This window comes from Protopterus annectens, chromosome 2.part2 (genome assembly GCF_019279795.1).
Source record: "Protopterus annectens isolate FY-2018-M chromosome 2.part2, PAN1.0, whole genome shotgun sequence".
NCBI lineage: Eukaryota > Metazoa > Chordata > Ceratodontiformes > Protopteridae > Protopterus > Protopterus annectens.
In genome coordinates this window covers 961,167,798-961,191,716 of record NC_056730.1, presented here as the reverse complement: position 1 = coordinate 961,191,716, position 23,919 = coordinate 961,167,798, and the positions used below count along the sequence as shown (strand labels likewise).

General features: G+C 41.6%; 1 protein-coding gene across 1 annotated transcript in view; it reads left to right on the top strand.

The window, feature by feature from the left end:
• The window catches only part of MAN2A1 (mannosidase alpha class 2A member 1), a gene marked incomplete in the record, with an annotated part of 1,886,421 nt that overhangs the window by 1,499,696 nt on the left and 362,806 nt on the right, over positions 1-23,919 (top strand). The window contains 1 exon segment of the mRNA XM_044064270.1: positions 8,771-8,904. Within this exon segment, the coding sequence (XP_043920205.1) occupies positions 8,771-8,904 (134 nt within the window).

The window sequence follows — 23,919 nt, the reverse complement described above, 5'->3', positions numbered from 1 at the left end:
ACTGGGAGACTTCAACTACCCAAACATAGATTGGGTACATTATTCTAGCCCTAACACCCTAGCCCAAAGGTTCCTGGAATTCATAAATTCAAATGCACTGGAACAACTAGTCACCTCTCCCACTAGGGGAGATAATATACTAGATCTGATCATCACAAACATGGGGACAAAATGCTCCACACCAGAGGTATACCCCTCACTAGTGAGATCTGACCACAAACTAATCACCCTGGATATACATATCCCACCTCCACCCCCAGCACAAAGACCACAGTGAAAAACTTCTCAAAAGCAGACTTCACTCTTCTTAAGACTGAGATGGTATCCTTTAAGCCCACTGGGCCAGTGGGTACCACATCCCACAATGCCGAATCCTTCACAAATGCTTTCTATGGACATCTCCAAGAATGCATGGATCATGCAATCCCAAATAAATCCAAGTCCCTCTCCACCAAAGGCAAGCGTCCTGTCTGGTGGACCTCAGCCATTAACAAATTGTATAACAAAGAAGGAAGCTACTGCATGACAGAGCAAAATCCCATAAAGGGAAGACATCTCTGATCAACACTAGCAGAAAACTACGTTCTCTCATAAAACATCCAAGGCCAACTTTGAGAGAAAAATCGCTAAGGACACTAAAGATAACCACAAAGCCTTCTTCAGCTATGTTAGAAACCTGGGGAAACCCTCAGATATGCTCAGAGTTAGTTCACAACAACAAAAATACACTGAACCCACAGATATTGCCAACATTCTGGCTGACAGGTTCAGTGCAAATTTCTCCCTCCCTCACCCCCAAAAGAAGAAATACTTATCCCAGCTGAATGTAATCTCCCTGTCATCTCAGATGTCCAAGTGAGAACCGCCCTCAACAAAGCTAAAAACACAGCATCAATGGGACCTGATGGTATCCCGGGTTGTGTGCTACGTGAACTCCAAGAGGAGCTAAACCCGCACATAAAAATGTTATTTAACCTTAGCCTTACTACAGGATATGTACCTGAACACTGGCGTACAGCAACAGTGGTCCCACTCCACAAAGGGGGTACCTCTACAGACCCTCGGAACTACCGCCCCATAAGCTTAACCAGTCTGGTCTGCAAAGCTATGGAAAGAATCATTATGGAACTCATAAACAGAGACATAGGGGACCTACAGACACTTGACCCCACCAAGTTCGGCTTTGTAAAGGGCAGATCCTGCCTTTTGAACCTGGTTGACTTTTTCAAAACAGTCACTAGAGCCATTGATGAGGGCAAATCAGTCCATACAGCCTACCTGGACTTGGCTAAGGCCTTCGACACAATGCCCCACTCAGGCATCATAGATAAGCTCAACAGCTTAAACGTAAACCCTTATGTCACTAGATGGGTTGCAAACTGGCTAAAGGACAGAACCCATAAAGTTAAAATCGCTGGAGCAATGTCAGACTCAAAGCCAGTCACAAGTGGTGTCCCACAGGGATCTGTCCTGGGACCCCTCTTGTTCGGCATTTATTTCTCAGATGTTAAAGCAAATATGGGAGGGTTGTGGCTGACAAAGTTTGCAGATGACTGCAAACTAGGCACCATAGTCGATACACCAGCGGACACATACATCCTACAAAAAGGCCTCACAGAAATGGACAACTGGTGCCGGAGTCATGGCCTTAAACTAAATGCCAAAAATGTATAGTCATCCCTTTGGGAAAAACAAAGTACCCACAAATTATCACATAGACAGCAACCCACTGAGTACGGAAAAAGTAATCAGAGACCTAGGGACCCAAGTCGACAGCGACCTCTCATTTGACATCCACGTTGCCAAAGTGGTTAGAAAAACGTTCTACCTTGCACACCTTATCATGAAGGGATTCACATCCAGATCCAAGGATGTCATTGTACCCCTATACTCCTCCCTCATCAGACCCATGATTGAGTACAATGCCCCATTTGGTATGTACCTCACCTGGCATTTGCAACAGCTGGAGAGACCACAAAAGTACCTCACCAAGAGGATCAAGGGTCTCCAACATATGTCTTATTCTGCCAGACTAAAGAAACTCCAGCTCTATTCAGTAGCATACCGCCTGCTCAGAGGTGATCTCTGCCTGACGTACAAGGCCATGTCCAAACAGGAACTGATGGACATGCTCCACCTCAAAAAATCCAAATCCATCAGGACCACGAGAGCTAAAGACTTAAACCTCGGCACAAGTATGAATAGGACATGCTGGAGGGATAGATTCATAACCCAGAGGCTTCCCATGCTCTGGAACAAGATCACAGTTCATGTTAGGCAGAGCCCCTCACTGACTCTCTTCAAGAGAAATCTTGATGAGTGGATGGTCACATCTGTGTCACTAATAGACAGGGGCACAGTAAACTAATTCTATTATATAAGGGGACCTTCATTGTGTCACTACTAGACAGAGGCACAATATTCTAAATCTATTCTGTGCATTTTTGTACCATTTCATGGGGTGGCGAAAGCCACATCACTATGGCTAGGCTTACAAATGCCCCAGGGCAGATAGCCTAGTACTAAACTATGAAACTATAAGAACCAGGACCATTTTCACATCCAGATGTCTCTGGGTGTGCAACATTTGTGCAAGGTTTTATCCTTTGGCCTTTTTTTACTTCTCTGTCAAGATTCACCTGTCTGCCATATCTGCTTGTCTACCCACAGATCTCCCTTCTGCCCTGCCTCAAGTGAAACAGTTCCTAAAAGGGACCTGGCAAATCCACCAACCAAGAAGGGGTCTTACTTTTGTACTGGAGAAACTTGGAAATCAGTCATTGCTCTGATTTCTGCAGAAAGAGCATCTGTTTTACAAGCTCTTACGGTGATTCAGCTGTATCTAATCTTTCACAAGGAAAGGGTAACTTTGCAAACAAACCCTTCATTTACGCCCTGAAGTAGTTTCATACTTTACCTTAAGACGGGCTATATGTCTTCCTGTTTTCTATACAAAACCAAAAATAGGGATGAAAGAATTTTACACACTCTGGGTGTTCATGGGCAACTCTGTTACTACATTGGCAGGACAAAAACCTTCAGTAACTCTGATTTACTGTTCTCTGATGATAAGAAAAAGGTGCAGCTGTTGTCAAAACAGTTTCTAAATGGTTGCCCAGTGCTATTGCTTTTTGTTACTCAAGACAGTTCCAGGCAGGGTCAGGGCCCATTCTACTAGGGATCTGGCTACTTTTGTGGCTTTTGGGGAAGGAATGGACTCTAGAAATATTCTAGTGGCAACAGTCTACTCATCTGTGCAGACTTTCACCAAGCATTGCAAATTAGACTTTCTCTAAATCCAGAGCATGTTTTGCTAGGACTGTTCTGAAGGAGCTCTTGGACTGTTGAACAGGAAACATCTTTAATTATCTCTTATTATTTAGACAGTCATACACTTTATGTAAATGAGAACACCATAATGACATTCAGTTGCAAACATTATACATCACATATAATCGTCTGTGCAGTCATTGTCAGTCAAAACGTTGTATAGCTCATTCAGTTGTTGCCTTCCCTTAAATTCCATTCCTCCTCCAAAACATTATTCTACATGTATTGTTCCCACAATTCTCATTTTTTTCTATGTAATTTGCACCTATTCTTTTTTAAATATTCCACTTCTTGCTCCTTTATCTCTGCTACTATATTCACTACTTCTAGTGTGGTTGGTTAGACTTTGATTTCCATTTTCTATTAATTTCTGTTTTGGCAGCCACCAGAATTAAACTCGGCAAGGTCTCGCTATGGCTAGGAAATTCCAATTGTATATCGTAGCTCAAAAAATATTTTCCTTAATTATACTAATTTGTTTACCTAGTAGTTCTGACAGAGTATTCTGCAGGGGAATTTCAGTCTGCCAACCCATTACACTCCAAAAAAATATGTTCACAGTTATCTTTTTTCTTCCCCATCACACATCCAACATTTGCATTCTGCCAGAGGAAAAATTATTTGGAGTATGCTTGGGATATAAAATGCCCATGCAAACTATTTAAATCAAAGATCCTAAATCTTTTAGACTTTGTTGCATGTTTCAGAGTCATGCATGCGTCCTCCCTTTGTTTCTTTGTGAATTGCTTATCTAGTCTCTCTTCCTGTCCTTTCTAACCTCTGATTCCTATAGTTATCATGCAGTATTTTATATGCCCTACCAGTTTTCTTTTTAATAGCAGCTTCTGTTGTAGATTCTACTAAAAACTCTACCAGTGATGGTATTTCACTTAAGATCCTGCTATTCCTTTCTCTGTGCCTATGCTCTGATATCAATCCTTGATGCAGAAGACAATCTCTGTCTTGCAATCCAAATGAATTCTGGGCCTCCTTTTCCATTTTTCTTCAGTAAATTCCAGCCTCCTCTTGCATATTCTTTTTACCCCTAATTGCAGGCATCCTCATTGGCAGAATCTCCTTACTTTATGGATATAACATACTTTATGGTTATTGTTATTCTTCTTAAGCCCCCCCCCCCCATTTCATCATCATCCCTTTCTACTTTGAATTATAACTTTCTGCTTGTGCTATATTCAGGAGCCTTGATTGAGTAGCTCTGAAATACCCCTTCAAACCAGGTAATCCCAAACCACCTTGTTCTGTTGGAAGGATTAGTTTATCTCACCTGACTCTTGCCCTCTTCCCCTCCCAGTTAAAATTCTTCAACTCTTTATTAATCATCTGCAACTTGTGCCCTGGTTGATAAAAATATGCCTGACCTATGTATAAAACTAAAAGGACTAATACATTTTCATTGCTTGTATCTTGCTGTCCGTATCCATAAAAGAGAGCTTCTAATTTACCAGTTTTTGTGTTATCTTTTATTTAGTTTCTTTCCATATATCCTTAGCTGCCTAACAGAAATTTTTAACCCATACTCCTAAGTACTTCATTTTAACATGTTCCCATAAGTATAGGTGTTGCTGAACCAATTTGTGTGGGAGTAGATAGATTACAGCTGTTGCATTTGTTTTATCTTCATTAATTTTAATCCAAAAATACATGAAACTGTCTCAGAATGTTTCACAACACTGAAATGTCCTTTTTTGTTTTTATCAGGTACAAAATATTATCTGCAAATAAAGCCAACGTTTCATGATTACCATACCTGTTATATCCTTGAATTACTGAGTCCCTTATTTTCTTGGCCAATGGTTCTAAATGTAACACAAATAATAAATGGGAAAGTGGTCACCCCTGCCTGGTTTCCTTGTTCAAACAAATCTTGTCAGAGCGGACCCCCCCCCTCCCCCACACTTTTCATTTTCACCTCCTATCCCTCATATATCCTCCTAATTAATCTTATTGTTTTGTCAGGGAATGGAAAGACTTCCATTGCCCTGCTCATAAAATCTAACTTATTCTTTTGATTGCATTCTCTGCATCAAGACCTAGCAACAGATGGTATTTTTTTGCATTATGTTTCCCTCTGTATCATCACTGCTCTGCTGATGTTGTCAAATGTTTGCTTCTCATCCACAAAACCACATTGATCCATATCTATCAATTTTGGCATCACCTTTGCCATTCTTTTAACCATTGTAGACATGAACACTTTATAATCGTGGTTTAGAATTGAAATAGGCCTATATGAAGCTGGATCTGCTGGGTCTTTCTAATCTTTAGGTATTACAGTCACCACAGCTTTCTTCTAGGATGCTGATGCTTCTTCTTTTAAAATACTGTTAAACAAAACCTTCCAGATCTTTATCACTTTCTTCCTTCCTAGCTTCCAAACTTCCGCTGAAATACGATTTATTTGTGTAGACTTTCCAGTAGATTAGGGATTCCTGGACTCTTGACCTTCCTCCTCCCATTTTGTATAAGCTCCGATATTCTATATAGCTTAGGCTACTGCAGCAGTGATGTAATTATGGGCACTGAGCAGTTATGTGAGTACCTTACTATAACAGTAGATGTTCAAATAGATCACTGTTGCAGTAGGAACACCCTCCATCCACCTCCCCTTTATTTTATGCCAGGGTGTGGGTATTTTTTCCTTCTCTTTCTTTTGTAGCACGCACATAGCATGCAAGGATCTGAGGCAAGAAAGCTCTGACGTTTTGGCATCTAATCACTGACTTTATATCACTCTTCTCAAGCCGTGCATCAGTTTAGTGTGTGAAAGGTGCCCTTAGACTTTGGAAGCTGTTCGCTTGTCATATTGTTGGCAGGATATAACCCTTGTGTAGCTTAGGCTACTGCAACAGTGATCTATTTGAGCATCTACTGTTCTAGTACATTATCGCCAAGGCACTGTTCTAGTACATTACTTGCACAACTGTAGTTTTTACCAGGGTGTGGAGACTTATTCCACCCTTACCAAATGATTAATGATTCAAGTAGGAGTTGCACTGAAGGTTGCTGTAATAATTCTGTTTTGTTTGATGTGCAAAAAGCTTGCAGTGTTTTCTTGCTGATTTGCCATTCTGGGATGCAGTGACCGTCTTTGTTTAGGTAGATTTTCTGTAGTTTGCTGTAATTGCCTTGGCTTTTCTAACATTTGACATTATCTAGGGCAACGAGTATTCTTTAGATTTTTTTTCTAGAAGGGGCAACAGTGAAATTAACTAAGTCAGTGACATTGAGAAAGGAAGCTATGGTTATACATGAGTAATCAGCGTCAAGTGCAGTTGGAATATTTACCTTTCTGCTCTGGAAGTTTCCACTAAACTCATTCCTCTGGTGTTCGTAGCTGTTGCTTTAGGTGAAAAACAAGCAGCTCAAAGTTTAAAAAAAAAAAAAAAAAAAAGTTTAAACAAACTGCATTGCCTCCTCAATCTTCATAGACTGCAGTTGTTTCTTTAGGGGCATGTGGTGATGATGCAAATAAGTGGAATTCCTTTATCCAGTACAAGAATGAGGTTTGGCAGTCAAAGCCGCAGAGAAACTTTTTTTTTTTTTTTAAATAAAAGAAAAAAGTGCAGTCATAACTAACCTAGATTACATACAAGTTAGTATTACAGATTCTCTACCATATCTTGTACAGTGCACTCCTGTCTACTGTACATGCATATCTTTCTACTGTACACGCATATCTTTCAACTGTCAGTGAATGTGCAGCCTGGTTTTATATGTAGTAATTTGCTCTGTACCTTGTAAAAAAATGACCCGCGGTGGTGGTGCTGCGGTAGCGTTGTCGCCTCACAGTATGACGCTGTCTGGTTCGATTCTCAGCTAGAGCATCTTCTGCATGGAGACACGCGTGAATGGGTGTACCTTCGTCAGGGCTGGTAACTCGGCACGTAAAAATCAACTACCAATCATTAGCAGACCGGAGTTCCGCTGTGGTGACCCCTAACCGGGAAAAGCCGAAAGACACAACAACAACCTTGTAAAAAAAAATGAACTTTGTGGCAAATTAGTGAGGATTGCATTGTCAGTAATGCCAGACATTGAAGTTTCATAATCTTATTGACCAAAAAATGGTCACAACACAAACACATGAGAAGCAGTGATTAGCTTTCCTACTTGTTGTTGTGTGTAGTTTTCCATTCATTAACTTCAGCATGTCAAATATGGTACGTATTTCTAGATGGGTGGCTGACAGTAGCCTAGCAATTTTAGCCCTGAAGGACAGTATTTTAAAATGATTATCTTTTTTAAAACTAATTCTTGCATAGTGGCAGCATAGTGTGTCTGCACATTTTACAAGATAGAAGTGCATAACAGACAATAAGGAAGCATTTGCATTTTGTTCAGTCAGCCATTAGCTTTTGATCTTTAAAGTTCCTGACAGAAGTGGTCAGGTGGGAGTACAGGAAGTACGTTAAACAAGTGGTTTTCTGATCATTTTATTTTAAATTAAGGCATCAGTTGTAGTGCCATTTGTCAGTATCCCCAGGGTTAGCGGTCAGGGTCCCTCTGGTAGTAGTGTTTTTTCCTTGGTTTATACTTGTAGACTGGGTGAAGAATTGGCTATATTACAGAGATATGTATTATTGATGGAAACTCAGGTCAGAGTTGTATGAGTCAGTACTAGTCATCCAGAATCAGTAGCTTCAGGCTGAAGTTAATAGTAGGCTTGTAGAGATACGTCAGCTGCTGAAACGGAATATGTTATCTATTTTAATAAAGACTGGCCATTAATACAAAGCTAAACAGCCTACTTAGTTTCATACAGAGTTAAATTCAGCACATGAATTGAATGGGAAACAGCTATTAAAACTACAATAAAAAAGAAGGAAAAAAATTGATGAATGAAATATTTGTGGATTTGTCTGTGTAAAATATGAAGTGTCACCCCACCCCCACCCCCATCCCCATTCAATGGTTTTCTAAATTATGTAGTTTGTCACAGATATGAGATTTGGTCTTGCTACTTCTGGTATCTATAATTGACTTTTTTTCTGTGCTGCTTTGCAGACGTGAGTTTTGCGTTTCAGCCTTGCTTATAAAGTTCTTTAACATTGTTAGTCTAGTCTGTGTTATCACCGTGTTGTAGTCCCTCTGATTAAATTTTTATGGTGCTTTAAAAGTGCTGTATCAAGTTGTCATGTGCTTTTTCAAGTTGCATATTAAAATAGATATTGTTTTTGCCTTTTGTGCTTCCTTGAGTCATTAGACATATTTTTTTCAGAGGTGTAGGCATTTATTTGTTTTTTATGTAAACAATACATGATCATCGTTGGTTGGTGAGCCAGGAGTAACTGCATTTGATATTTTGAGTAATGAATATTTTGTACTTGCTCTCTTCAGTGTTTCCAGTCATCTGTTAACAGCACTAGATTTGAGAGAGAGAGAATCTTGTTCCTAATGTGTATCCAATCTTTTTCCTTAGGCCAGCTGGAAGTTATTATGGACCGAAGGCTTATGCAGGATGACAACCGTGGACTCGGCCAAGGTCTTCAAGATAATAAGATCACAGCTAATTTGTTCAGAGTACTGCTGGAAAAGAGAAGTGAAGTAGATGAGGTAATACTAAAGGCAAATTGCAAGAGTGGTACTTGTGAATATACCCTTGTAATTATTAAACTTCATCCAAATGAAAAGAGAATTTTTTCTTTCATTCCTGCCTTTCAGAACAGAAACAACCAGTAAGTGCTACAGCTAAATTTGGGCTCTTAGGATTAGTACAAAACATACTGAAAATTGCAGCTTAGAATCATGTAGCTCCGTCAAGACCTATTACCTTAGGACATTTTTCTGTTTTCTGAGATTTGATTGCAAAGAAAAAAATGCATTTCACATGATTTCACATTTTAAATCTGCCTGTAATGCTGTTTTAGACCTTGTCAAATTTTGTTGAAGCCTGTGTTTGCTTGTATACACATTTGCACGCAAATTTGTCTGAGTTCACGTATGAGTATTTTGTACACACATACACATTTCTGCATTTATCTATATCTATGTACATGTGTGTGCGTGTGTGTGTGTGTGTGTGTATATATATGTATGTGTGTGTGTGTATATATATGTGTGTGTGTGTGTGTGTGTGTGTGTGTGTGTGTGTGTGTATGTGGACACGCACATTTTGGTTTTAGCATAGTAAAATGTTAGTGATTGGCAGATCATAAATGTTTTTGTGAATAACTACTAAGGCAGGATGAAGTTTGCTTAACAAAGGCTGCAGTAGCTCTGTTTTACTTTGCTTAGCATGTCTTTAGATGCCTACAAAGAAAACAAGGATGTTATGTAGTCCTATCTTGCCTCCATTATTACGTGTGGGTTCAGAGCCGATCCTCGGCTCCAACTCGGCCGCTTTTAGAAAGCCTGAAAACTTCTGATTGACTCGTGGCTAGGAGGTATCCCATGTTGCATGAGCACATTCCCCAGATCTTGTTTGCCACGTCTTCAGTCAGAAGCTTCTTTTGGTTTTCTATGGCTAAGTGATTCCATTTTATTATTATTACTGCTTATTAGGAGTTTTTTGCTTCTTGTGAAGTTTTTTGTGTCATAGTCTATTGCTGACAGTGTTATTGTGATTACCGATTTGTCTCTTTAACCAGATTTGACTTTATAGCCGTTTAAAATTTACTTGGGCCTGTTGGCCGTTTGTGTGTGGTATCCCATGAGTGTGTGTTTTTTGACTAGACCGTTTAACTTAGAGGTTCTAGTTTTGTCCCTGTTTCTTTTCTTGCACTAGGTTCGTTTAAGTTAGAGAACCTAGTAACCCCCTTTTATTTTTTTGTGGGTGTTAGGGCTAGATCTGCTTAAGTTAGAGGATCTAGTTCCTCTCTTGTGTGAGTGTGTTGTTTTTTTCTCTACTTCCATTATGTCTAAGGAACCTGAAGAACACAAACAGTCAGGCTTTAAAAAGTGTAGTAAATGTTCGCAAAAAATGTCCATCACTAATGGACATAGCATCTGTGTGTACTGCTTAGGGTCCATACATCTACAAGAGACTTGTCTCTTTTGTCATTCTTAGTCTAGAGTACTCCAGGAACGGAAGAATAAGCTGATTTTGAAAGGCATGTTAAAACCTTCCTTCGAGGAAGACCTAGCCAGTTCTTCCTCCTGTGCTAGTTTGCATTCTTCTAGAAAGGATAAGGGCAAGACCTCTAAACGGCCTTCTCTGGCCTCAGCTTCTGTCTCTGAACCTCCACAGAAGTTAGCAAAATCAGAGTTGGTCTCTGTCTCTTTGGCTCCACAGTCTTCGGGGCCGATTGAGATTTTAGACACAGACCCTGCAGTATCGGCGCCGATCACTAGCAGTCCTCTTCGGAGCCATTCAACAGACATTCCATCGGTCTCCCCTACTCTAAAATCACCTATATTGCAGAGAACAAGGTCTCCGACACTGTCCTCCAGATCCTCCAGGAGCTTATCTGAAGAAGATGTCGTGAGAGTGGTGCTCAGACTCCTCAAGTCTTCGGCCTTGCCAAAACTTTTGTCTGCTCCGACCCATTCGGTCTCTGAGCCGACTCCTGCAACCGATCCTGCTCTCTTTCCTCCTCCAACCCAGATTGGGCCTTTGGAGCCAATATTGCCGGTACCTTCTATAGTGGTGTCCTCGGCTCCAGCACCCCGTGTGGTTGTCTCAGAGCAGAGTTCCACTCCGACACTCTCGGCGCCGTCCGAAGTGTCTAGAGTCCGAAGCTCTTCAGTCGGCCCTGAGGGGGTCACTTGGAACCGAACTTCGCTGGTGCCAAGTCTCCCTCTTGGTGCATCGGCCCGAGTGAACTCAGACCCTACATCGTTCGCGCAGCCGATCCTTTTGGAGCCATCAGCACCTACACTCTCTTTGGAGCCGGGGCGTCGTTCGGAACCGGAGGAATCTGTTTTCATGAGGATGAGGAGCATGTTGGATAGTTCATCCGCCCCATGTAGAAGTACCGATTCTATACTCCCTCAAGCGCCGACTACAGTCTCAACATTCTCTCTCCCCTGGGATGGCAGAGACCCACAGCCTCAGGACCCCCATTTGGGTGGCCCCCGATCTTCCAAGACCTCCCAGAGGACCCTGCTGAGGAGCCCCCTCGGAAGAGATCATGTAAGAGGAAGCATGTAGACTCCCCTGATGAGTCTGTCACATCTGACACTGACCTCGATGAGTCGGAGGTGTCCCCTAAGTCGTCCTCTGAAGATGTCTCCTTTTCAGACATTTTGGAGATCCTCAGGCAGACAGGCGGCTGGCCCACCATTACCCCGTCTGATGAGGAGTCAGTGTACCTGAAGGCTTTCGGGTCTCAACCCTCAGCTTCATAGGTGTCTCCTCCATTTGATGAATTACTGGATCTTGTGAGTCAGAAAGCATGGCAGACTCCTGATGCCATGGAACCGGTCCCCGGGAGGCCGAATAAATTTCTTTTCACCCCTAAAGACAAAGAATTTTTATCCAAGGGCTTGCCTTTTGATGCCATGGTGGTGGCGGCGGCGGCCACTAAGAAGGAGCTAGCAGAGACGATTTCTTTCCATCCGCCCAATAAGGAATCCCAAATGATGGATAGGTACGGGAAGCGTATCTTCTCTTCAGCGGCTTTTACACTCCAATCGCTGAACTATCTATCACGTTTTACGAAACTTCAGAGAGATCTCCTAAAGGAGTTAGGAGATACTCTTCAGGGTACTTCTACTGAAGCAGTCCCATCTACAGTGTCTACTCAGTTGGCTACTCTCACATCCATTGTTAACTCCTCCATGCGGCTGATCTCGTACGCAGCTGATGGTGTGAGTAGGGCGGCGGGTGCAGGAGTCTCCTTAAGGAGACATTCCTGGATGCATTTATGTAACCTTGCTGAGCCTTTCAAGTCTACATTCACCAATGCCCAATGGACGGATCCTGTCTTTTTGGACCCAAGGTGAAAGATACCCTCACCAGGTGTGAACAGGAAGGAAAGACTGTTTCTGCCATGGGAGTCCGTTTTACCAATGTTCTTCATGTTTCACTGTTGCAGTCATTACATTTGGGTAATCTGCTGGCAGGTTGCCCTCAGTCGGCCTGATTAACAAAGTCTTGGGTCCTGCGTCGGTTGCTTTCCCTTCTTCCATGATGTCAGGGGTATAAAACATGCAGTCAATGCCATTTTCATCAGTCTTTCTTGCCGTGTGGTGCCCGAAGCAGAAGCAGTTCGCAAGTGCCAGACGGCCGACTCCTGAAATTTTCGTTTTCGAGTTTCAGAACTGAAGTCTTCAACCTAAAGCTAAGTACCCCGTTGGGGAAACTTTTTCTTGCTCCTTACCGATGTCAGTAAAAGTTAATAATTGTATTACTTGTGGGAAGCAAATACCTCATAAGTATTTTCATTTGTGCTATATTCCTTGCCTAGGCCCTGACCACAATGTACCTTGCTGTCGGTTTTGTGCTAAATTTAATCAACGCACTATTAAGCGTCGGTATATTTTTGCTTCAAAATATTTTGGCTCAAAATTTAACTATCCAGAAATGTCATCGGTTAGCAATCCAACTACCGGAATACACAAAAAACCCAAAGAAAAGACAGATACAGACCATCAAGGTCCAAAACCAATGACGAAGATTCTCCTGAGCTAGTCGCCGGTTTGCCGGTACTCAGTGAGGTGCTTTCGCAACCCCTGATACCTGCTACTTTTGATTCGCAGGCCTCTACTGAGACCCATTCGGTGTCTGGTATGCCACAAGATACTTTAAGTATTTAACCCATGGATGTCTCTACCTTGGATGGGTCTGGAGCCGCTGAGCAGGCACCGGCTTCTGAGGGTGTTTTCAGGCCTAAAGTTTTGTATATTAAACCGACACCATCTTTAAAACCTAGGCCAAAATCAACTTCTCTGTCTAAGAAAATGACGCTTGGGCCACGTACACAGGCCCCTATGCCTAAAAAACAAATGATCAAAATAGCTGAGGATTTAATTACCTTGATCAGGGGTTCCCATCCCCCTCCTGCTAAGAGGCCTAGGCAAGGCACTGACTATGAATCATCAGATCAGGTTTCTATTTCTTCTGATTCCTCTTCTGATCAGGAATTATCTATTCCACCTTATGAGGACTCTGACGCAGAAGATTCCATCCCTTCTGCTTCTCCTCCTGAGGATTTTTTCTTTTGGAGAAACTTTACATGCCTTAAGGGAACACTTTCACTGGGAGAGTCAGGATTTCTCAGAATCTAAAAAGAGGCTTAGGGATTTCCTTTGTCTTCCTCAGCATAGGCCTTTGGCTATACCTCCTGTTCTAGACATTGTTGATGAAGTTTTTAGAGAGTCCAGCATGGCTCCTGATTCCCTGCCTCCGGCTCCTAGTAAGCCAGATAGATATTACAGGGTTCCTAACTCCCACAAATTCCTCTTTAAAAACCCTACTGCTGACCCTGAAACCATTTCTCAGGGTCCCAAGGCCATTAAGGCTTCTACTGCTAAAAATCCTACCTCCTTCTGATAGAGACTCCAGGGCGCTGGATAGATGGGGTAAGAAGGTATACACGTCTGCAACCTTGGCAATCAGGGCTTTAAACTGTCAAGTTCATATGCTTAAATATCAGCAGCATGTCACAGGCTTACTTAAACAGAAAATTATGTTGATTTCTGACTGTGTGGAAAATAAAGAGTTGCAGGATTTGTTGCATTCAGCTGAACAAGTTGGAAAGCAAACTTTGCAATGTGTTTTTGATTCCATGGAGGCCTCTTGCAGGGCTGCTGTAGCTGGATCTGTGATAAGAAGGCATGCTTGGCTCAAGGAGCAAAATCTGCCTGATCATGTTAAAGCAAAATTGTTGGATGCTCCTTTACAACAGGTCAGTCTATTTGGTAATAAGGCAGAAGAAGTTTTGAAAAAGATGGAAGATAAAGCTAAATCTATACAAACTGTAAAAGATTTCTTACAAGTGCAGCCACCCAGGTTCAGTAGGCACTGGCCTACTAAGAATTGGTCCTTTCCAGTACCCACCAGAGCTGCTCAGGACAAACCTAGACACTCCAAAGGCTCCAGGTTTCAGTCACAAGGAGCTTATAGAACAAAACAATGGGGTGCCTCCACCTCCAAATCTGGAAGTAACAATGCATCTTCCTACTGTAAACAGTCTCAATGACTTTCTTCTGCAATCACCAAGCACTTATCTTTTGGCTGCCCCTTTAGGGGGAAAACTGGCACTTCATGCAAGAATTTGGCAACTGATTACCCAGGACAAGTGGGTTTTAAATGTAGTATCCCAGGGGTACAGATTTGATTTCCACACATTGCCAATCCCAAACGGATGGCCAGATCTGCCTCCAAATCAGTGGGCAGAGGCCCAGAAACAAGTTATGTCCCTCATGAATATGGGGCTATTCAACCAGTACCAGCAAAGGAAAAGGGACAAGGTTTTTATTCAAGACTTTTACTGCTACCCAGAAAAGACAAATCGTGCCGTCCAATACTGGACTTATCCATTCTAAATACACTTCTGGACATTCCAAAATTCAAGATGCTGACTGTACAACAGTTACTGCCTATGTTAGGCAAGGATGCCTGGCTGGTAACTCTAGACTTAAAAAAGGCTTATCTGCATATCCCAATCAGGGAATCTTGCAGAAGATACCTCCGCTTCAAAGCAGGCTATTTGCATTACCAGTTCTCTGCACTGCTCTTTGGCTTATCTACTGCGTCCAAGGTCTTCACAAAGTGCCTGGCACCAGTAATTGCATTTTGCAGGTAAAGAAACATTCAAATTTATCCCTACCTGGATGATTGCCTAATTCAGGCAGAAAACAAGGACACTCTTCTAAAACATCTGGCATTTGTGAAAAGGCTTCTAACTTGCCTAGGGTACACCATAAACGAAAAGAAATCACAACTGGTACCTTCTCACATAATTACATTTCTGGGTGCAAGCTTGAATACAACTGCCCAGATGACTTACCTTACGCCAGAAAAACAAATTCAATTGATGACTTACTTCAAACAAGTGGCCACAAAAACCCAGCTATCTGCAAGACAAATTCTGCAGGCCTTGGGGTTCATGGCTTCCTGCATTCTAATAATTCCATATGCAAGACTGCATATGAAGAAACTTCAGTGGTACCTAAAAAGCTTATGGTGTCAACATTATCACAGCCTGGAAACAATGATTCCTATCATTCCTTGCCTGCAGCAAGAGTTCCTATGGTGGGCAGAGGCCTGTCACCAAAACGAGGGACTATAATTCATTCCACCCCTGCCACCCAAACCCTGACTACAGACGCATCAGATTATGCTTGGGGGGCACATCGGGCAGGGAGATGCATTCAGGGCCAATGGAGCCCAAATCAAATGCACCTACATATCAACCAGAAAGAGATACTAGCTGTACAGAATGCTCTGACAGCCTTCAAGGACTATCTTCATCCAGGACAACTACTGATAAAGACAGACAACACCACAGTTATGTGGTACATAAACAAGCAGGGGGGTACCCATTCCTACCCCCTTTGCAGACTAGCCATGGCTTTGTGGAACATGGCCTTGACTTATCAAATGCATCTGCAAGCTCAATTCCTGCTAGGAAAGCAAAGTACTCTGGCAGACGAACTAAGCAGAAATCTTATGGACCCACACGAATGGAAACTGGATCGACAAATCTTCAGCAGGTTGACACGCAAATGGGGGAATCCAGACATAGATCTTTTTGCCTCTCCCCAAAACTATCAGTCGGACAAATTCTGCACAAGAGTTCATCACAAAAAAGCTTGGAAAGTGGATGCTCTATCCTTCAGCTGGAAAAACCTATCAGTCTATGCCTTTCCCCCTCTGCCTCTGCTCTCCATGGTCTTACTAAAAGTCAGACAAGAAAAACCAAAAATGATTCTGATTGCTCCAGACTGTCCTCGCCAACACTGGTACCTGCTCCTATGCAATATGTCACACCTTCCTCTGTGGTACCTGCCTCAAACTCCTTATCTACCATCTCAGCAGAACTATCAAATTCTGCACACTCAGCTATAAACTCTGAATCTTGCAGCATGGCTAATCAACTAATTTCACCAGTTACATCTCTCAGCAAACCTGTGATGGATGTCATTTTGGAGGCTAGAAGGCCTAGCACTAGAAAATCTTATGCTGATAAATGGAAAAGATTCTGTGCCTGGAACCAGGCACAAGGAATAAGCACAGCAATGCCTAATATTCCTCAGATTCTGCAATATTTAACTGAGATGCTTCACAAGGGCCTATCTTTCTCTTCCATAAAAATCCATGCCTCTGCCATTTCAGCTCATTACAACACAGAGCCTCCCCTCTTTTCTCATCCCCTGCTAAAACAATATCTCAGTGGGGCCAGAAATTTAAGACCTCCCAGGAGAGCACCAACTCCTGCATGGGACCTCAAATTTGTATTGGAAAAGCTCACCCTACCTCCTTTTGAGCCAGCTGCTATTGCAGACATAACATTTCTCTCTTAGAAGACAGCCTTTCTTTTAGCAGTCACTTCAGCTAGAAGGATTTCAGAACTACAGGCACTCATGGCAGTGGAGACTTTTATTGTTTTTTACCCAGACAGTGTGGCGCTCAGGACCAATCCATCCTTTATACCTAAAGTGGTATCTAGTGTGGCTCTAAATCAGACCATTCATCTGCCAACTTTTTTCCCAAATCCACAGAACAAGGGTGAGCGGATTCTGCATTCATTGGGTGTACACGGACAACTAAGATTCTACTTGAACAGAACAAAATCTCTAAGAAAATCTGAGCAATTATTGGTGGCATTTGCTGCAGGGGCAGAGGGAAAGGCTATTTCAAAGCAGACTATTTCAAAATGGATAAGCCATTGTATTAGTTTCTGCTACATGCACCATGGTAAACCTTTTCCCAAGGGGATCAGATTCCATTCCACCAGGGCTGCATCTACTTCTGCAGCCTTTCTCAGAGGGGTTCCTACCAGAGACATTCTAGAAGCGGCTACCTGGAGCTCAGTTCATACGTTCACCAAATATTACCATTTACCTCTCTTCTCTAAATCCAGAGCAGGTTTTGCCACTGCTGTCCTGCAGGGCCTTGTAGCTGCTCCTAATGCTCCATCCTCCCAGCCATAGCTTTGGGATTCTACCCAAATGTAATGACTGTAACAGTGAAACACGAAGAACATAGTACAGTTGTGTACACTTACCATAAATGTAGATGTTCGAGTGTATTCACTGTTGCAGTCCGGGTTACCCACCTGCCAGCCCCCTGTTTTTTTTCTTTTACTATACCTCTCCTTTATTTTACTATGCTCAGAAGCCTTTTTGGTGTATTTACTTTTATTTGGAGGTATATTTGTTGTTTTCTAAATTACATGCATATATATTTACATATATTTATATTTGCTCCCCATTTGGGGGGCACCTGACATCTGGGGCAAGAAAAACTGATGAAAATGGCGTCGGCTGCATGTTTTATACCCCTGACGACCTGACGTCAATAAAGAAGGGACAGCAACCGATGCAGGACCCAAAACTTCGTTAATCAGGCCGACTGAGGGCAACTTGCCAGCAGATTACCCAAATGTAATGACTGCAACAGTGAATACACTCGAACATCTACATTTATGGTAAGTGTACACAACCGTACTTTCCTTCTAGACCTTACCCTAAAGGTCAGAAGAGTGGTAAAATGTGGTTCAAGAAATCACAGAAACCTTTCCAGGATACACAGGGTGATTTCTCCTTCAGAGGCAGGGGAGGAGGAAATAATGGTAGATGTCGCCCTTGAGGCAGGGGACACAAAATCAGAGAGGTCGCGATTCCTTTCGTGACCGTCTCTATCAGCATTCCTGATGTGGAACCCGACTGTGCGTCTCTGGAGCCGGTCGGGAGTCATCTGTCCTTGTACCCAGAAGCCTGGCTAAATCTCACTCGAGACAAGTGGGTACAAGACATTATCACCAGAGGTTACTCTATACCCTTTTCCCTTCCACCACGTCCTCCCAAAAGGATCCCAGATGTACCACCCAATCACAGGGATCTAGCGGCTATAGAGATAGAAAAGCTGCTATTAAAAAGAGTCATCCAAAAGGTCCCAGTAGACCAGACAGGATTCGGAACATACTCCAGGTTCTTTTTAGTTCCAAAAAGAACAGGAGACTGGAGACCCATCTTAGACCTCAGCAGGTTAAACGAGTATGTAAATAAGTCCAAGTTCCGAATGGTCACTCTACAATCCATACTCCCTCTGTTAGGGAAAGACAGCTGGATGTGCTCACTAGATCTCCAGGATGCCTACTACCACATAATGATGGACGAAGCATCAAGGAGTTACCTACACTTTCGTCTGGGAGCCAATCATTACCAATTTTGGGCGCTGCCCTTTGGTCTCACCACAGCCCCCCCGGGTGTTCGTCAAATGCATGGCAGTAGTGACAGCTCATTTGAGGCGTCAGAGAATCCAAGTCTTTCCATATCTAGACAATTGGCTCCTGACCGCCACCACCAGGCATCGTCTAGTTCAATCCAGAGATTCCACAATCAAGCTCTGTTCCCAGTTGGGGAATCTCTATAAACTGGGAAAAGTCCTCAACTTTGCCCACTCAATCTATAACCTTTATAGGAGCAAACATAGACATGGTTTCTATGATACCCAAACTACCTACAGACAGAATACAAAATCTTGCACAGCAAATTTACATGATACTTCCCTTTCGAAGAGTCAAAGCAACGGTCGTGTTGCAGCTTCTTGGAACAATGGCGTCGACCATAACCTTGGTACCATTAGCAAGACTACAGATGAGGATGAGGATGAGGATGTTCATCATGTTACACTGCTGCAGTCATCACTGTTGGGTTATCCTGCTGTCAGGCTGTCCCGCAGTCAGCCCGAGTTCCAAAGTCTTGGTCCGGCATCGGTTGCTGTCGCCTCTTCCCTGACGTCAGTGTGTCAGGGGTACATAAGATGCATCCGACGCCATTTTCTTCAGTCTTTCTTGCCGTGCAGTGCCCGAAGCAGTTCACAAGTGCCAGTCGGCCGACTCCTGAGATTTTCAAATCAAATTTCAGACCGAAGTCTTTATACAGCTAAGTACCCTGTTGGGGAACCTTTTCTTGCCTCAGTCCGATGTCAGAAAAAGTTAACAATTGTATTTCTTGTGGGAAGCAAATACCTCATAAGGACTTTCGTTCTTTTTGTATTCCTTGCCTAGGCTCAGACCACGACGTCACAGGTTGTCGGTTTTGTGCTAGGTTTAATAAACAAACTATTAAATGTCTGTTTGATTTTGCCCGACATTATTTTGGTAGGAAATGTAATTATACCATGCCGTCAGAGCAACCGATGACCAGAATGCATAAAAAACGCAAAGATAAGGACAGGCAGCCGAAATCCAAACCGGACTCTAAGCCGTCTGCTAGGCCAGTCGCCGGTTCGCCGGTTTTCAGTGAGGCGTCTACGCAGCCCCTGACGACCGCTGATTTAGAACCCCAGGTGACATCCGATTCACAAGCAGAGATTACTAGGCCTCCACAACCTATACCTTTAGGCCCTTCCGACTCCATTCCTGAAGGAGATTCCGGTGCAGTTGAAATGCCTTCAGACCGACTACACTCACTATTAAATCCTATGCAAAAGTGAAAACTCCTTCAAAAACAAAGAAGACTGCACAGCAGTCTCCAGTACAAGGCCCCATGCCTAGGAAACAGATGCTTAAGATGGCTGAAGACTTAATTACCCTAATCATGGGTTCCCATCCCCCTCCTGATAAAAGGCCAAGGCAGGAGGAGGACTACACTTCCTCTAACCAGATTTCAATTTCCTCAGACTCTTCTGAGGAACAGGAATATTCCTTTCCCCCTTATGAAGATTCTGATGCTGAAGAGTGTATCCCTTCTGCATCTCCCCCAGAAGACTACTCTTTTGGGGAAACCTTACATACTATGAGTGAACATTTCCACTGGGAAGGCCAGGATTATTCTGATTCTAAGAAAAGGCTCCGAGAGTTCCTTTTACTATCCCAGCACAGACCACTTGCAATTCCACCTGTGTTAGACATTGTGGATGATGTTTACTCAGAATCTAGCCTTAACCCAGATTCACTACCTTCTGCACCAGCCAAACCAGACAGATACTACAGAGTCCCTGACTCACACACATTCCTCTATAAAAGCCCTGTTGCTGACCCAAAAACCATTTCCCAGGGTCCCAAAGGGGTTAAAGCCTCAACTGCTAAAGATCCTGTGCCCTCTGAAAGGGATTCTAGAGCACTAGACAGATGGGGAAAGAAAGTATATACCTCCACTACTCTAGCTATGAGGGCCTTAAATTGTCAGTTTCACATGCTGAAATATCAACAATATCTGATGTCTCAATTAAAACAAAAAATGCTCGCACATACAGACCAGCCAGATTACAAGGAAATGCAAGATTTGTTGCATTCAGCTGAACAAGTGGGGAAACATACTTTGCAATGTGGGTTTGATTCATTGGAAGCTTCTTGTAGAGCAGCAGTAACAGGGTCTGTCATACGTAGGCATGCTTGGTTAAAAGAACAAACTTTACCTGATCATGTTAAAGCAAAGTTATTGGATGCACCCTTACAGCAGGATGTTTTATTTGGTGTAAAAGCAGAAGAAGTTTTAAAGAAAATGGAGGATAAGGCAAAATCTATGCAGATGGTCAAGGATTTCTTACAGGTTCAACCTCCTCGTTTCAGCAGAAATTGGCCAACCAAGAACTGGTCCTTTCCAGCTTCTGCCAGACTACAGAGGGGCAGATACAGACGCCCAAGAGGCAGAGGCTAGCCACAAGGCTCTTACCAGCCTCGTCAATGGAGTGCCACAACCCAAAAAGGAGGAGAAGACAGGTCTCATACTACCAGAAGACCAACACAATGACTTACCCCTCAAACTACCACAAAAGATAAGAGGATGAATGGCACAAAAACCCAGCCGGTGTGTTGTATTGCAGAAAAACACCAAAATCCACAGTAACAAGTAATTGCTGAAGGTCAATAAACGCTCCAAAATGCTGTAGTTTAAAAGATGTCTTTAATCTTACAAACAAAGGCGTCGACCTAGGTTTCGTCCGACTGCTCGGACTTCTTCAGAACAATGCTACAACAAATTTCAAATCCTTAAATAACCGCTTTAATTGCCTTCATTGTTCAATTAAAAAAAATATATAATTACATAATTGATCCATACCTCCTTAAAGAGACAACTCAGTTATGAAACTTGATCATTAGTAGTGTCATAACGTTACGTAAAAAACCTTACTAAATATGTTATATGTTATGGTAATGTTATTACAATGTATATGTGTATGTTTATAATCACTAGTGTAATGTATAATTTTCTATATTTAATTTGTATGTGTGTATGCTGATAAAAAATGTACCCATTATGAAAAATGACTTAATAAAATGTCCAAGGTTTAAAACCTATGAATAAGCTTGAATAAATAAATAAATATACATATATTTCATTATTCATTGAATGAAAATGTTAATGTTGTACAATGAACCAAATAAATACCCACATATATATGTATATATATGTATATGCATAAATGTGTATACAACCAATGAACCTTAATTTATAAACATAGTAACATGATGAACAACATGGTGTATGTGTATTAAAATTAAATTTAAATTTATAACCATACATCAATAAAGTGCTTCGTGTAGTAAAATATTACAAAACATTCTTAAAAAAGTCCTCTAAAAAGTTCCCTAGAACGACCTGAAAAGGTGGAACCTATTGTTCTTGATAACCTTTAAAAAAATCAGTGGGGTAACTTCAAGTGTATGGGTGTAATGTGTGTAAAAACCCAAACTGGTCTATTGGTACGTGTTAAGTACCTTTGATGTGATGTAACCATAAAATGGGTTTAATAGTAATATATTCGTTTAGACCCGGATGTTGATTGGCATTTAATAAAATTTGCATTTTTAATTCCACTGCGTCAAGATTGTATTTAGTGGTCTTGCCCTGCGGGTCCAACTCTTGGTGAAATACCCCCATGAATTTAAAACGGTGGGTATTAAATTGATTAATATGTCTTGCTAATGCATTGGTCAATTTCAACTTCTTAATGTCCAGCAAGTGTTCTTTAATCCTGTCACGTAACAACCTGCAAGTTTTCCCCACATAAAAACTTTCACAGTTTTGACATATTGCAATGTACACGACATTGCGGGTGTAACAATTTATGTGTTGATTGATCCGTACGTTTTGTCCATTAATAGTCGTAGTATAATTGGTGTTAACAATGTGTTTACATACAGAACACCTTCCACAGTTAAAACTTCCCTTGGGCTTGTTTGAAAAACTCAAAACCCCTGTATTAATACTCTCAAATAGCTCTTTAAATGATGTGTCCTTTCTAAATATGTAAGTAATGTTACCATTAAAAAATTCCCCCATTTGATTGTCAAATTTAATGAAATTCCAATTCTTCTTGACAATGCTCCTCACCATGTCAAATGTGTCATTAAATGTAGTAATGTAAAGGGGTACACCATTACCCACAAAATTATTATTTTTGTTATTATTTTTATTTTTATGTATGGTGCTGCTGTTGTTACTCGTGTGGTGAATTTGTATGTTGCTGTCAACATTATTGTGTATTAGAGCCTTATAAAAACCGTTTTCCCTTTTAGTGATTACTTCATTTGCTATACTTGTACAAAAATCACGTGGATAACCACGATTTTGAAAAAGCCCAATAATAAATTGTACTTGGTTTTTGAAATCCACTTCTTCACTCACCATTCTGGCAGCCCTGACCAATTGGCCCTTAACCACGGCTCTTTTTTGGTGGTCAGGGTGCCAACTATCGTAGTGTAAGTATGAATTTGAAAAAGTGGATTTTCTGTAAATATTGGACGTCACCCTGTTTGTATTTTTATCAAAGGTTAATTTAACGTCCAAATAACTTATACTTTCCTGACTAATAGTAAAGGTAAATTGTAAAAACCATACACTATTATTAATGTAATCAATAAAGGCTTTAAGCTCTACCTGTTCACCACTCCACACCATAAACAAGTCGTCTAAAAAACGACCATAAAACTTGACATGTATGAAAAACTCTGAATTGAACAAATAGTTGGTTTCCCAAAATGTTAAAACCAAATTTGCAAAATTGGGGGCACATGCTGCCCCCATAGCCACACCACTTTTTTGTTTATAATATGCACCATCAAAATAAATGAAATTGTTATTTAAAACAACTCCCATAAGCTTGGTGAGTACATTAATTTTGTTTTGATCATATAAATTGGTATAAAACAACTGCTCCTCCAGCCATTCCAAACCCTGGTCGTGGGGAATCACTGTAAACAAGTTACAAATGTCCAAAGTGATGAAAGTATCCCCATAATTAAATGGCATCAAATTGATCTTGGTTAGAAAATCCCACGAATCTTTAAGAATGTGTTCAAAATATTGAATACCAGGTTTAAAATAATAATCTAGGTATTGGCTGATAAAGTGGGTTTTGCTTCGTTTACCATCAACAATTGCCCTGAATTGCAACTTGTCCAGCCCCTTATGTATCTTAGGGATACCAAAAATCCCACTTATCACTGGGTATTCGTTGTGTAAAAACTGCCAATCGTGTTCATCTAACTCACCCTGATGCAACATGTCATA